Raw genomic sequence first — 15557 nt, forward strand, 5'->3', positions numbered from 1 at the left:
TGCATTAATCATAGCTGCATTTTTACAAACGGTGGCTGTGACCGTCCTGAACAGGGTTTCCTGTTTAAGCTGCAGTAACTTTTCTGACTGTGGATCCTCGTTCCTCCTGTGGCAGATTGTTACAGTTCCTCTAATGCATTTAGGACGACTGTCTCAGAGTAATCTGCAGCCTTCCTGACAGCTCCTCACTCTCCTGCTAAGAACTGTAGCCGTTTCTGTTTTATTTTAAAACCTTCTGCTTCCATATCCACCACTTCCACCTCCAGATCCATGGCCACCTCCACAGGGACTGCCTGAGCTTCTTCCACCAAAACTGCCCCCTTCATGGGTCCATGATTTGATTGTTGCTGTCCACTATAATTTCCAAAGCCATTATAGTCTCCACCACCACCATAGTTACCTCCACTAAAATTCCCTCCTTCACTGTAACCATCATATCCTCCTCCTCCACCACTGTATCCACCGCCTTGGTTTCCATATCCTGGTCCACCACCTCCATAGCCTCCTCTACTGCTGTAACCAGGGCCACCACCATAGTTGCCACCATCACCTCCAAATCCATTATATCCACCATCACCACCTCCGTAACTACCTCTGCTGCCTCCAACTCCACCGCCACAGCCTCCTCTTCCACCAAAGTTTCCTCCACTGTCGCGCGCCCATGCTTCCCGCCAATAGAAACAGGCGTGCAACAAACAAACAGATTCTTCTGCGGACAACCTTTATTGTACAGCACTCTGAGCAGGGGGCTTCTTGAGCAGGAAACTTCTCTCTGAGCCGGGGACTCCCTACCGGGGTCTACTGTATAGGCGACCTCTCACGTGCAGTCTCCCACATGCGATCTCTCTGCCCAGTCTCTCTCCACGTGGGATCTCCCGCAATCTCTCCTATCGGGTCTCTCTCCATGTGGTATCTCTCTGCCATCTCTCCACGTGGTGTCTCCCGCAATCTCTCCACTATCTCTCGCAATCTCCTCCGTGGGGGAGAAATGCACTGCTATATATGCCTAAGAGACTTGTGTTGCTACCTGATTGGTGCATCCTCCTGTAGCTCAATCACGTGCCCCGAGATTGGGCTGTGACTTATGTGGTTGCCAAGCAACATGAGGGGAAAGGTTTTTGTAGGCTGAACAATGGGCGGGAAGCTGGCGCCATCTATTGGCACCAACGGCTTTCTACATTTCTCCCTTTTCTCTTAAATAAAAAACATAAAACATGGCCGATCAACCATCAGGCTCTTGTTGGACCTTTAGGGTTCAAGACCATGATCAGCAATAATTTTGGGTAAGGCACCTTCCTTCATGCAATGGGAACAAGCCCCGCAGGGTGCAAAGGCTGCCTTAGTGTAGGACACCCATTCCTGGTGCAATGCCTCAAAGGCTCAGGGTGCAAGGGCTATCCAGACACAGACCCATCACTTTTCCTTAAGCATACTAAGCCAAACAGAGGGAGAGGTGCTCATTTCGAGTGCAGCAAGAGCTTGTGCTATGACCACTTTGTCACGTTATTGTTGGGTACGGAGTTTGCACACCATCTAGAGCAGAAACACAGTCTCTCTGCACAAAAGCATGCCAAAATTACTTGATAAGGCAAGAGTTCTATAATCCCCATAACCCTGCTATCTCTGTGTCTAAGGGCAAGTACAGTACATCAAAGGTTTTAATGGTGTAAAACAAACAAGAAAATAGTTATGCATTAAGGCATATGGGCATCGGTTTTGGGAACACCGACAGAATCTTCCAACTCAGTTCCGCTTGAATCGTCATGCAGGACAGGCTCATCTGAAGCAGGTGGAACAGCTTCTTGTTCTGGTAGCACTCGATGTGTTAGACATTCTGGGATCCAAATCGGGCTTTTTTCTTCCTGTGGAAAAACACAAATAGCTCCCCTGGATCGTATTAAAATAGGATCCGGGCCTTTCCAATTACCAGTGAGGACATCTTTCCATTTCACTAGCTCTTTAGGTGGCACAGGCCATTGTCCATGGCGCTCGGCAGCTGAATGGCCATGAGCGTCCAAACTTAAAAAATTTAAAGTAAGGAGTATAGTAGAAATGGCCATTTTAGGCGTAGGGGGCACTTCCTCTATTCCCCTTTTTTGTTTGTTTAAATAAACCTTTAGGGTTCGATGGGCACGTTCAATGATGCCTTGACCCTGAGGATTATAAGGCAATCCTGTCAGGAGTGAAACTCCCATGTGATGGCAAAATTGCTTGAATTTTGCTGACGTATATGCAGGTGCATTGTCCGTTTTTAACACTTTAGGAATGCCCCATGCACTCCACGCTTCAAGACAATGAGCAATAACATGAGAAGCCTTTTCTCCTGATAAAGGAGAAGCAAAAATAACACCTGAGCAAGTGTCAATGGACACATGTACATATTTTAATTTCCCAAAGGAGGGAACATGGGTGACATCCATTTGCCATATTTGGACAGGCTGAATGCCTCGTGGGTTTACCCCTATATGTGGAGTGGTGACAAAGACGCTGCAGCTTCCACAGCGGAGAACTATGTCTCTGGCGTCTTTCCTGGTGATGGAGAAACGCCTGCGTAAGGTTTCAGCTGTCACATGAAACAGAGAATGGAACCGGGTGGCGGCCTCCACAGGGGTCAGGACTGCAAACGCAGTAGCTCGGGTGGCAAGATCTGCTAAATTATTACCTTGTGACATCAGGCCAGGTAGGCCTGAGTGGGCACGAATGTGCGTGATGTAGCAAGGTGAACGTCTGGATAACAGCTCTTGGTGAATTTGCATAAATATGGAAGCAACCGGGCTCCCAGATTTGATTAGACCAGCTACCTCTAGGGAATTAACTGCGTTAACTACATAAGAGGAGTCTGAAACTATATTAACAGGACCAGGGAAAGCACGCAAAACTTCTAGAACAATTTGACATTCAACCAGCTGAGGGGAATTTTGGGCAAACTGTTTGGTTACTACTTTGCCCTCATGCACATATGCACCTAGTCCTGTTTTAGAGCCGTCAGTATATACTATGTCACCTTTTGTAAGAGGAACTGCGCTTGTCACATGGGGAAACACAAGAGGCTGACAGCATGCAAAGGTCAAAATTGGGTTTTTAGGGTAATGGTTGTCAAATGTCCCAGAAAAGGCACATACAAGTATGGCCCAATCATCATTAACAGCAGCCAAAGTCTGTAACTGTTCTGCAGTATATGGAATAACTATTTTTTCTGGATAAGTATCAAAATGAGTAACAGCAGCCTTTAATCCTCGCAAGGCAAGTTTGGCTATGGCCGAGGGATACCATTCAATAGTTTTGGCTGGAGAAGCCTGTGGATGAATCCACAGCAAAGGACCTTTCTGCCATAATACTGCAGTAGGCAGCTTCTCAGTCTGTAAGAGACATAGTTCAAAAGGTTCACCAGGTTGTATTCTGACTAGCTGAGCTTTAGTCAAGGCTTTTTCTACCTCTTGTAAGGCTGCCACAGCCTCTGGGGTCAGAGACCGTGGGGATGTTAACTCTGGATCTCCTTCAAGAATATCAAACAAAGGTTTTAGTTCAGCAGTAGAAATCTTTAGGAAAGGCCTAAGCCAATTAATATCTCCTAGGAGCTTTTGGAAATCATTTAATGTCTGTAAATGATCTCTCCTGATTTCTATTTTTTGAGGTACAACAAATTCTGGGTGAATGACAGCTCCTAAGAACGTTCCCACTTGTGATCGCTGAACTTTTTCTGAAGCTATCGTTAACCCAAAGTGTTGTAAGGACTTAACTAAATCATCAAAGGCTATTTCTAAGTCTTGAACATTAGGGCCACATAATATAACATCATCCATAAAGTGAAAAATAGATAATGCCGAGTATTGCCTTCTAATAGGGGTTAAAGCTTGTTGTACATACAGCTGGCACATAGTAGGACTGCTTGCCATTCCTTGTGGGAGAACTTTCCACTGGTATCTATTATCAGGTTCTACATGGTTTATGGCAGGCAGAGTAAAGGCAAACCTCTCTTTATCTCTGGGATGTAACGGTATAGAGAAAAAACAGTCTTTACTATCTATAATAATTATCTCCCACAGCTTGGGTAAAGCTGATAGAAGCGGGAGACCACGTTGAACAGACCCAAACAGTTGCATTTGTGCATTAATAGCTCTGAGGTCATGTAAGAGTCTCCATTTGCCTGATTTCTTTTTTATAACAAAAACCGGGTTTCGGCACCACTTGTCGCGCGCCCACGCTTCCCGCCGATAGGAACAGGCGTGTAACAAACAAACAGATTCTTCTGCAGACAACCTTTATTGTACAGCACTCTGAGCAGGGGACTTCTTGAGCAGGAAACTTCTCTCTGAGCCGGGGACTCCCTACCGGGGTCTACTGTATAGGCGACCTCTCACGTGCAGTCTCCCACATGCGATCTCTCTGCCCAGTCTCTCTCCACGTGGTGTCTCCCGCAATCTCTCCACTATCTCTCGCAATCTCCTCCCTGGGGGAGAAATGCACTGCTATATATGCCTAAGAGACTTGTGTTGCTACCTGATTGGTGCATCCTCCTGTAGCTCAATCACGTGCCCCGAGATTGGGCTGTGATTTATGTGGTTGCCAAGCAACATGAGGGGAAAGGTTTTTGTAGGCTGAACAATGGGCGAGAAGCTGGCGCCATCTATTGGCACCAACGGCTTCCTACACTCCACGACCCATAAAGTTGCCAGATTCACCTCCACGACCTCTCTGAGATCCAGCAGACTTCACCTCCTGTTTAGAAAGGGCCTTTTTCACTTCACAATTATGCTCATTAATAGTGTGGTATTTCTGAACAACAATTTTATCATCTGTGTCATGATCATCAAAAGTTACAAAAGCAAATCCTCTCTTTTTCCCACTCTGCCTGTCTTCCATAACTTCTATGGTTTCAATCTTGCCATACTTTTCAAAGTAGTCTCTCAGATTATATTCTTCCGTATCCTCTTTAATACCACCAACAAAAATTTTCTTCACCGTTAAATGGGCACCAGGCTTCACAGAATCCTCTCTAGAAACAGCTCTCTTTGGTTCCACCACACACCCATCAACCTTGTGTGGCCGAGCACACACTGCAGCACCCACCTCTTCAACACAAGAGTAGGTCACAAAACCAAAGCCTCTGGAATGCTTTGTTTGAGGATCTCTCAGAACCACACAGTCTGTACGTATGCCCCATTTCTCAAAATGTTCTCTTAAACTGTCATCTGTGGTTCCAAAGCTCAGCCCACCAATGAACAGCTTCCTCAGCTGCTCTGGTTCCACTCAGCACACCAATGAACAGCTTCCTCAGCTGCTCTGGTTCCTTAGGATCACGGCCCTCCATTTTGAGACCGGACTCGCCTCTTCCAACTGGAGTTCAATATGAGACCGAGAGGAAGATGTCTTGGTTTCCGTTGCTTAAGTTCTTTCGTTTTCCTCTTGCTATTTTGTTGTCTGTGATTATACGTGTTCTTGTTGTCAGTGACTGGCACCCGTCTCTCCCGTGGACCTGAGAGCTCATGGGCTCAGGAAGAAAACTGCTTCTGAGTGTTCAGCTTTTAGTGGGCAAGCAGTGAGTTCTGGTAGCAGTGACTCAGCTCTGTCTTTGTGGGCTAAGGTGTGGGAGCTCTTGTGAGGCTGTTCTGGTATCTCAGTCCTTTGCCCACGGGTCCTGAGTACTACCGGCAGGGACCTGCCTCTTTTTCTAGGTTAAAATGGACCCTTTTCCAGATAGCACAATACTTTCCACTCTCTGAGAACTCCTGGTGTGCTCTCGCTCAGCCCACATGCCTGGTTCCCCTCTGGTCCAGGTGTAAGAGGCCTGTAGAGTTGAACTTCAAGCACCGCCTTTACTGGGGCAGACCGGGGCTCCCACTGACAAGGGCCTGTGCCTTACTGTGGGCTTGTGTCTAGTCTGTGAGTCCGGGCTTTCTGGGCGAACCCCAAGTCCCTCTGCCAGAGTTCCGGCCCTACTGTGGACCACAGGGGCAAGACCTCCACAAGCTCCGCCCAGCCCTCTCTGTGCCCTGGTCACTCACAGCACAATATCACCAGGCCTGTGTCTCCGAGAGGGGTTTTGTACAGCAGTGATGACACAGAGCAGCCCTTGCTTACACATCATCTTGTCAGCATGGTCAGCCTCCCTCCTTGATGGTTTCCATCTGTGGTAAATGTGCGTGCCCGGTTGTTAGAGCTGATGTTCACTTTCCTCACCCACCAAAAGCAGGTCAGGACCTTGATGATAACTCATAGAAACTATTTTCTGATGGAGGGGCTGGGAAGCCTGCTCTCATTTTTGATCACCATCTGAAATTGAATACACTTCTGTGCTCACTTCCTTCCTTCACATATTACTGAAGCAGTTTTGAAAATCAAAGCCACAAATTTGGCTATTCTCAGATTTCACAAATACTGTCCACGGGAACTGATTCCAGCTGTCCATCTTTTTTCTATTCATGAGGTTTTACAGACTTTGGTGAAAAAAAATTAGGTTCTGTACTGTCTGGTTTTGTGTCAACTTGACATGAGATCCAGCTGTAAGGTATTTTTCTCAACTAGTGATCTAGTGGGGAGGGTCCAGCCCATTGTGGGTGGAGCCATCCCTGGGCTGGTAGACCTGGGTTCTATAAGAAAGCAGGCTGAGCAAGCCAGGGGAAGCAAGCCAGTAAGTAACATCCCTCCATGGCCTCTGCATCAGCTCCTGCTTCCTGACCTGCTTGAGTTCCAGTCCTGACTTCCTCTGGTGATGAACAGCAATGTGGAAGTGTAAGCTGAATAAACGCTTTCCTCCCCAACTTGCTTCTTTGTCATGATGTTTGTGCAGGAATAGAAACCCTAATACAGGTACTGTCTCAGTTACTGTTCTTTTACTGTGTAGAGACTATGGCAACTTGAGATGGAAGCATGTAATTGGAGGGCTGGCTTACAGTTTCGGGGGGGGTTAGTCCATGAACATCATGATGGAAAGATGGTGGCAGGCAGGATGCTTAAGCAGTAACTGAGAGCTCACAGTTGGTCTGTAAGCTGTAGGCAGAGACAGAGAGAGGGGGTGGGGAAGGATTGAGCCTGGTGTGGGTTCCTAAACATCCAGGAAGTCCAGGACACAATGAGAGGATCAAACCTAAGAATAACACATATAGAAGAGAGCGAAGATTCCCAATTTAAAGGGCTAGTAAAGATCTCCAACAAAATTATAGAAGAAAACTTCCCTAACCTAAATACAGAGATGCTCACGAACATACAAGAAGCCTACAAAACTTCAAATAGATTGGACCAGAAAAGAAATTCCTTCTGTCACACAATAAAAACAGCAAATGCACAAAACAAAGAAAATATTAAAAGCAGTAGGGGAAAAATGTCAAGTAACATATAAAGGCAGACCTCTCAAAATTACACCAGACTTCTCAACAGAGACTCTAAAGCTAGAAGATTCTGGAGAGATGTCATACAGATTCTAAGAGAACAAAAATAATGGTCCAGGCTACTATACCCAGCAAAACTCTCAATTAACATGGATGGAGAAACTAAGATATCACATGACAAAAACAAGTTTATACAATATATTTCCACAAATCCATTCTACAAAGGATGATGGTAGGAAGCTCCAACACAAGGAAGCAGAAAATGAACAGAGACACAGTGAAACTAATAGAAGTTATGAACCAAAGGAATTTAACAGACATATAGGCATTTCATCCTAAAACAAAAGAATATATCTCCTTCTTAGCACCTCAAAGTACATTCTACAAAATTGACCATATGATTGGTCACAAAATAGCATCAACAGATATAAGAAGATTGAAATAATCTCATGCATCCTATAAGATCACCATGGACTAAGGTTGGTCTTCACTAACAACAAAGGTAACAAAAAGCTCATATACACATGGAAGTTGAACAATGCTCTACTCAATGACAACTTGGACAAGTAAGAAATAAAGAAAGAAAGTAAAGACATTTCACAATTTAATGAAAATAAAGGCACAACATACCCAAAGTCATGGGACACAATGAAAGCAGTGCTAAGAGAAAAACACACAGCTCTGAGTGCCTCCAAAAGGAAACTGGTGAGATCAAACACTAACATCTTGACAGCACAGCTGAAAGCTCTATAACAAAAAGAAGCAAATGCACCCAAGAGGAGTAGACAGCAGGAAATAAACTCAGGGCTGAAATCAACCAAGTAGAAAGAGAAAGAACTATACAACGAATCAACAAAACCATGAGTTTGTTCTTTGAGAAAATCAACAAGATAGATAAACCCTTATCCAAGACTAACCAGAGGGCACAGAGACAGTATCAAAATTAACAAAATAAGAAGTGAAAAGTGAGACATAACAACAGAAACTGAGGAAACTAAAAAAAATAAATAAAAAATCATCAGATCCTACCACAAAAACCTATACTCAACACAACTGGAAAATCTGCATGAAATGGACAATTTTTTAGGTAGATACCAGGCACCAAAGTTAAAATAAGGATCAGATAAACCATCTAAACAGTCCAATAACCCCATTTAGAAGTAGTCATTAAAGTTTCCCAACTGGGGGGGGAAAAGCCCAGGACCAAATGGATTTACTGCAGAATTCTATGAGACCTTCAGAGAAGACCCAATTAATACCAATACTCTTCAAAATATCCCACAAAATAGAAACAAAAGAAACACTAACCAATTCCTTCTATGAAACCACAATTATGCTTACAGCTAAACCACCCAAAAACCCAACAAAGAAAGAGAACTTTAGAGCAATCTTCCTTATGAACATAGATGCAAAAATACTCAACAAAATTCTCACAAATCCCAAAACCCATTGAAAGTGATCATTCACCATGATTAAGTAGGTGTCATCCCCAGGATGCAGGAATGGTTCAATATAATCCACTATATACACAAACTAAAGAAAAAAAAACACATGATCATCTCATTAGATGCTGAGAAAGGATTTGACAAAATTCAACACCCCTTCATGTTAAGTCTTGAAAAGATCAGAAATTTAAGGCCCATATCTAAATATAGTAAAAGCAATATACAGCAAACCAGTAGCCAACATAAAACTAAATGGTGAGAAACTTGAAACAATCCCACTAAAATCAGGAATTAGACAAGGCTGCCCACTTTCCTCTTACCTATTCAACATAGTACTGGAAGTCCTGGCCAGAGCAATTAGACAACAAAAGGATGTCAAAGGGATACAAATTGGAAAGAAAGAAGTCAAAATATCACTATTTTCAGATGATAAGACGGAATACTGAACTGATCCCAAAAATTCCTCTAGAGAACTCCTACAGCTGATAAACAACTTCAGCCAAGTGACTGGATATAAAATTAACTCAAACAAATCCGTAGACTTCCTCTACTCAAAGGATAAGCAGGCTGAGAAAGAATTTAGAGAAATGACACCCTTCACAATAGTCACAAAGAATATAAAATACCTTGGTGTGTCTCTAACCAAGTGAAAGACCTGTATGACAAGAATTGTGAATCTGTGAAGAAGGAATTTGAAGAAGTTTTCCATTCTCCTGGATTGGCAGGATTAATAGGAAAAATAGCCATCTTGCCAAAAGCAATCTACAGATTCAATGCAATCCTTATCAAAATATCAACTCAATTGTTTGTAGAGTTGGAAAGAACAAGTTGCAAATTCATTTGGAACAGTAAAAAAACAGGATAATATAAACAATTAACAACAATAAAAGAAATTCTGAGGCAATCACCATCTTTAATCTCAGTAGGGATAAAAACTGTGTGGTACTGGTACAGAGACAGGCAGGTAGATCAATGGAATAGAAGTGAAGACCCTTGATCTATATAATACAGCTAGAGGTATTAAACTAAAACCCTTTGAAGACTTTTAAAATTGACTAAGTAAAACCCCAGTGGTTCATATGGTATTCGTCATTCTGCAGCCTGAGCTCTTCTTGGTCTACTAAGCATAAGACAGAAGGCATAAAGTTCTAGGAGCTTAGCCAGACAAGGACTTCTAAAGCCTCCGCAGAGGGGACAGCCTGGCCAACACCTCCTGAGTGGGCTGTGGGGGTCAGCTCTCCTGCAACACTTCAGCAAGGGGTGGGGCAGTTCACCCAAGTCCCAGGGCCAACACTGGCAAGCGAGCTCTACAGCACCCATGCCACCAGGGCCAGCTCTCAGACTCTTCCCAGGTTGGGGGTGGGTGACACACCCATCCAGTCTTAAGGTGGCTGGTGAGAACAGCACTTTGAGAAGTGTCTTACACTCCCAGCCCGGACTCAGTAGCAGGAAATTCCAGTTTTTCATGCACTTTTTTTTCCAGGCCACCCAGTGTTAGATGTGACCTGACAATAATAAAGTAACTGATTTGTATGTAAAAATCCTCTCTCTCTCTCTCTCTCTCTCTCTCTCTCTCTCTCTCTCTCTCTCTCTCTCTCTCGTGCACACTGTGTACTGTTTGCTTTTATTCTCTACTCTTTGTTCTTCCCTCCCACCTCCCACAGGACCCTTCCCACATTCATCTCTTCTGTTGTTTTGTGACCCACTAAGTTTAACCTGGCTCCTCAGGTGGTTATAAGTTTGGGGTCCTCTGGAGCCTGGCGGGCATGTCAGTGGTTACACACCTGCCGACCAAGAGCATCTCCTCACACCCAGTCCAACAGGGAACCCATCGGTCCCTCCTTGATCTATGTTTGGCTATTGACAGGTCTGGTCCTGAACTCAGGCAGCTCGAGCTATAAGATTCTACATCGCTAGCTTTTTGCTGCGTGCAAGGTGGCATTCAAAGCCCCATTTTGCAGCTCTTACATCCTTTCTGTTCCTTCTTCCATGATATTCTCTGAACCTTAGTGAGGGTGGCATACATGTTTACGGCTGAACATTTAATTGTCATGTCCTCTAAGCCCCAGGTGTGGGCCTGGAAGTGGCGGTATGTGTCTCTTAATACACTTGTCCTTGCGACAAACTGAGAAAGCGAACTTGACTTTTGAAACGAAGGCACCATCTGTAACTCCTCTCCAGTGATTCAGCACGGTCTCTGGCCTCTGCCGAGGAAGCTGGTGGCCAGCAGTAGTGCCAGTGCAGGGATGGCAGCCTACACAAGGAACATCTAAATTACTGGGGAAAGTTCCAGACCTTCTTCATCAGATGGCAGTTTGAACGAGAATGTTCTCCATAGGCTGTGATGTTTGAGTCCTTGGTCCCCTTTGGTATTGCTGTTTGGGGACATACAGGCAGCTCAGCCTTGCTACAGGAAATCTACCACTGGGTGTGTGTCTCACCTTCCTTTGCTCTCTGCTTCGTGTTTGCTCTGGGAATGTGGCCTCCCAGCACTCTGCCTGCGTCTGGCCACAGTGCCTTTCCGCCATGCTGTACTTTGAGCCCTCCAGACTTGTAAATTAGAATAAATTCCTCCTTAAGTTGCCTTGGTCATGATGTGATACCACAGCAATAGAATAGTTAATATCTATGTATGCACACATGTGTAATACGTAGTGCATATGTGTGCCTTGTCTTTATAACAACACAATATTGATCCAGAGATCAACAGACCACCGGTGATAACCTCATCTTTGTTCTCCACTTCATCCTGAAGAGAAGAGCCTGTGCATCCGATTCACAGATGTTCAGCTGCTCTGCTTGTTTGTATAGGGACTTTGTTCTTCACTTAATGAGCTCTGGAGATAGCAGAAGAGTGGTCCAATGTATTGCAGCTTCTATAGGGCCAGTGAAAGCACAGACCAGGGACAGGATCGGAGTCATCATGGTGTGTTGAGCCACTGGTGCTGTCCAGTGAGCAAGAACACCGTAAGTCTTCTTGTTGAGAATAGTAAAGGCACAATCTCTTCAGATTGTTATATATGTGTGTGTCTGTGTGTTTGCATTGATGTGTTATAGAGAGACACATACATGTATATGTAGATTTGCATTGTTGTGAGAAAGGTTAAAATGAGAGGAAAATACTTAAGTAGGAACAAGAGACTGTGTGTGCTAAAGTTTGTCCCCATTTGGGTTAGCGATGATCACGTCCGTTTTGGAAAAAGGACTGTCAAGAGTAGACGTTGCTGCTCAGGTTTAACACAGTGTGGGAAACCAGGAAAAGATGTCTCACTAGGAGTTTGTGTTCCAAAGAGGCAGCCCGTCCTTCAGCCTGGAGGCACTCTGTGAGGTGCCTAAGTTGCCTAGACACTCAACGAAAATTAAATTAACGTATTAAGACACTGAAGGGAAAAATGCAGCTTTAGATATAAGAGAACACAGCTGTGTTTGAGGCCTGACGACCGTCCCGACTTGAGTTATTTTGAAAGTGTTTTGTTTTGGTAACATATCTGGCAAGCCCGCTTCCCCTTTGCTTTCATGGCCATGCGAATTTCAGGGAGAATTTACTCCATATGTTCCGTAGTCAGTTTCACTTGACTCATGCTAGCATTACTTCATGTTTGTGAAAGCAATTCGATTGCCAAGAATGCTGTGTTTCCTAACAAACTCTGACAAGTCCTGTCCCCTTGGGAACTAACGTTATTGTTTTCCCTTTTCACCCCAAAATTCTGAGAAATCTAAAAAGAAATATGTTGATCATTACGCTAGTGTTTAGCTACAACTTGGGGGTGATAAGTGTCCAAACCTCTGAGATAAATGAGATGCTACTAACCGTTGCTCACTTGGTTTTCCTGTTACATAACTGTCCCCAAAGATACTGACCTTGAAGTGGGGTCACTGCACTAACTGAACTCTTGGAAATTCTCCACATGCTCTCCCAGCATGTGAGTGACAAGTTCTGGGGTGTTTATCCCATTCCTAATTCAAATGCCTCCTCACTATTCCCCAAGGTGGCTTTGGCCACCACGCTGATTATTGAACTGGGTGTGCACTTAACTGGGGAGGTGTCCCTCGGGTGCCCCTGCTGACAGTCAGAACTGGGGATGGTGGATAAGAAGTGAGGAGCAGGAGAAAGAGGACTAGAGAGAGAAAGAAGAGGAGACTCCTTTCCATACAACGTAAACTCAGGAACCCAAAGCGGGCATTCATGCCACCGTGTGCATGGTGTACCCGTGGCGTCCGTGCCGGAGAAGTCAACACCAAAGGTGTAGGGGGAGGAGCTGATACTAAAATATGATTCCCTGATTGGTTCTCGACTGTGTCAATAAAGAAGGCAGAGACACAATCGCTGGGCGAAGGGGGAAAAGGTGGGATTTCCGAGTCCCAGAAGGAAGAGACGGAGGGAAAGAGGAAGATTTGAGCAGGTTTTGGAATGGGCGGTTCACCTACCACCGGCAGTTGGCTGAAATAGGTTAGCTGCTAAGAGCCCAGCATGTGCTATCTGGGTAGTTTTAAAATATTAGAGCTGTCTAGTGCTTTCCATCTGCAGGGCTAAGGTGGGCAGGAGGGGAGAGCAGCGGGGGCCGTTATTGGCAGCTTGGCAAACTGGAAGCGAGGCTGAGCACAGGCCAAGCTCCCAGGAAGGAGGTGGCGTGGGCTGGCCGAGCGTGATCTAGGAGCTAAGCCGAAAGGAACAAGCGAGCGTTAAACTTTACACACAGCAAATATGAGCACAATAACCCAAGAAGCAGTGGGTACCGTGAATGCTTTCCCCGTAATGTAATCAGTACGTCTGGAAGCTGAGAAATTCAGTGTATTAGAATTTTAGGAGGAAGAAACCTGGCAAGATGAGCGGACGGAACTTAAGACTTGCCTCTAATCATCTTATCAGGATTCTGGTGGTCAAAGGAATGTGTTACCTCGTCTCTGGGCAAGTCACTGGGGAACCTTAGCACAAGAAAGGTTAAGAAGTCATTAAATGTCGTCACACCTAAATATAAAGTTGGTGAAGGCAGAAAACAGATACCGCACATTTTCTCTCTTTTCCAGGAGAATAGAGGTGGCGTTACTATTGTCACCAGACGCTCCAGACAGACTGAAGCGTCAGACAGCCACACTTGAAGGAAGTTTTAATATTTATTACTTACAGACAGAGTCACTGTCGCGGTAAATATTAAAATAATTTAACCTTTAATCGGCCCCGCGGTCTCACTCCCCGGACGCTCTAGTGTGGAGCCGAGCGCACGGACTGTCACACAGCCTGCAAGCCGCCCTCTCCACGAGGTTCACTCCGCCCGCCCTGTCCCGAGTGGATACGACCGCCCCAGTGTGTTCCTTTCCTCCACCCCCAGCACAAACATGACTCCAAAGCCCCAGAGCTTTTCAAGCAGGTATATATTAAATTCTCAATTTACAAACCCTCTACACAGTAAGATTACATCCAATGGACAAAGATACAAACTGCCCTTCTACATGAGATAAAAGACCTATAGAATCCCTTAAAATATTCCTATCTACCTATCGCCAACTAAGACCACCTGGATCTAGATCCTCCTTCTCCAGCTCCATCTTGATTCCTCCTCAAATCTCCCTTTCTCTCCTCCTCTTCCGTTTTCCTAGCCTTTTCCCCGCCTACCTCTCCACTGCCCAATCATGTATCACCTTAACAGCAACCCACAAATCAGATTCAAGGAGGGGAGGAAGCCAGGCTCAAACCTGTGATCTCAGCTTAGGTTCTAGAGCCAAGAGGTTTCAGGTGATCCTGTTGCTGTCTGGTGCTCTCTTTCTGGAGGTTGAAGTCCCTCTTTCCAGAGCAGCCTCAAATGGTATCAACAAGGCTCTGCCCTCAGGCCCTCATTAAATAACCAGGACCCTCATTTCTAATGCTGCCTGGGGCTAGGAGTTCATCATAGGAAATCTGAGTGGTGTTATTCAGACCACAGCAAGTTACCTACCCAGAGTGAAGTTAAACGACCTTCGTATTGATCCTCAACCTATCTGATCCCACGTGGGAATAAAGAACTGTTCAATGTCCTAGCGAGGGCACGACTCATCCCCACCCCAGGCGATGTGTTTAAGGACGCAGATAAATGTGTGGATATCTAGAAAAATGCAAAACAACAGAAAGGTCTCAAGCAGAAGAAGGGTTAAGTTTGTCATATCCAAGTCCAGAAGTCAGAGAAAAGGAGGTCTGATCAGACTTGCCATTCACCATGGGTCTATGGTCTGCTACATACCATGCTAATTTTATTTATGATCTCCTTAAGTGTTCCTTAAACTGCTTACACTTAATTAGCTAATTAATTGATCCATTTATTCACTACACAAGATTTTACTAGGTAGCTCAGGTTGGCCTCAAATTCTTGATTCTCCCAAGTTTTGGTGATGGAGGTATATGCCACCAAACCCAGCCTTCTATATATTATTATAACTTCTGTTCTATAGATCATAAAAATGGGAACTGGGGAAGTTAAGTAGCTCACCCACAGTGCACAAGTCATGAGTGGGCTGCGCAGTTTGGTGACAACAGGTGCCTATGTTGGGGAGGTGTCAGATAATGAACTTTGCTGCTGGAGGCTATAGTCAGAGGCTCCCTGACAGCACTGTCATTTGGGGCTCTCTGGGTCCCCGTTTCTTTAGAGGAGAAGCTTTAATCTTTCATACATACATTGTCTTTAACTACGAGCTTCCACCTCAGAGAATGTGCTAATTTGAAAGTCTAAAAGAACATTTTATGATGTTCCCAGAACTTATTAACATTGAAGTCTGGATCATAAGGTATGTTGGATTCCTTACTTAAGATCTT

The 15557-nt window shown here is 44.8% G+C and overlaps 1 protein-coding gene across 1 annotated transcript in view; it reads right to left on the minus strand.

Moving 5' to 3' along the window:
* Positions 1-225: 225 nt before the first annotated feature.
* Positions 226-15557, minus strand: part of LOC308421215 (uncharacterized protein) — a gene marked incomplete at both ends in the record, with an annotated part of 28350 nt that continues 13018 nt past the window's right edge. The window contains 3 exon segments of the mRNA XM_080917487.1: positions 226-323; positions 326-648; positions 4652-5249. Of these exon segments, the coding sequence (XP_080773613.1) occupies positions 226-323; positions 326-648; positions 4652-5249 (1019 nt within the window).

Source organism: Micromys minutus (genome assembly GCF_963924665.1).
Source record: "Micromys minutus genome assembly, chromosome: 5".
Classification (NCBI taxonomy): domain Eukaryota; kingdom Metazoa; phylum Chordata; class Mammalia; order Rodentia; family Muridae; genus Micromys; species Micromys minutus.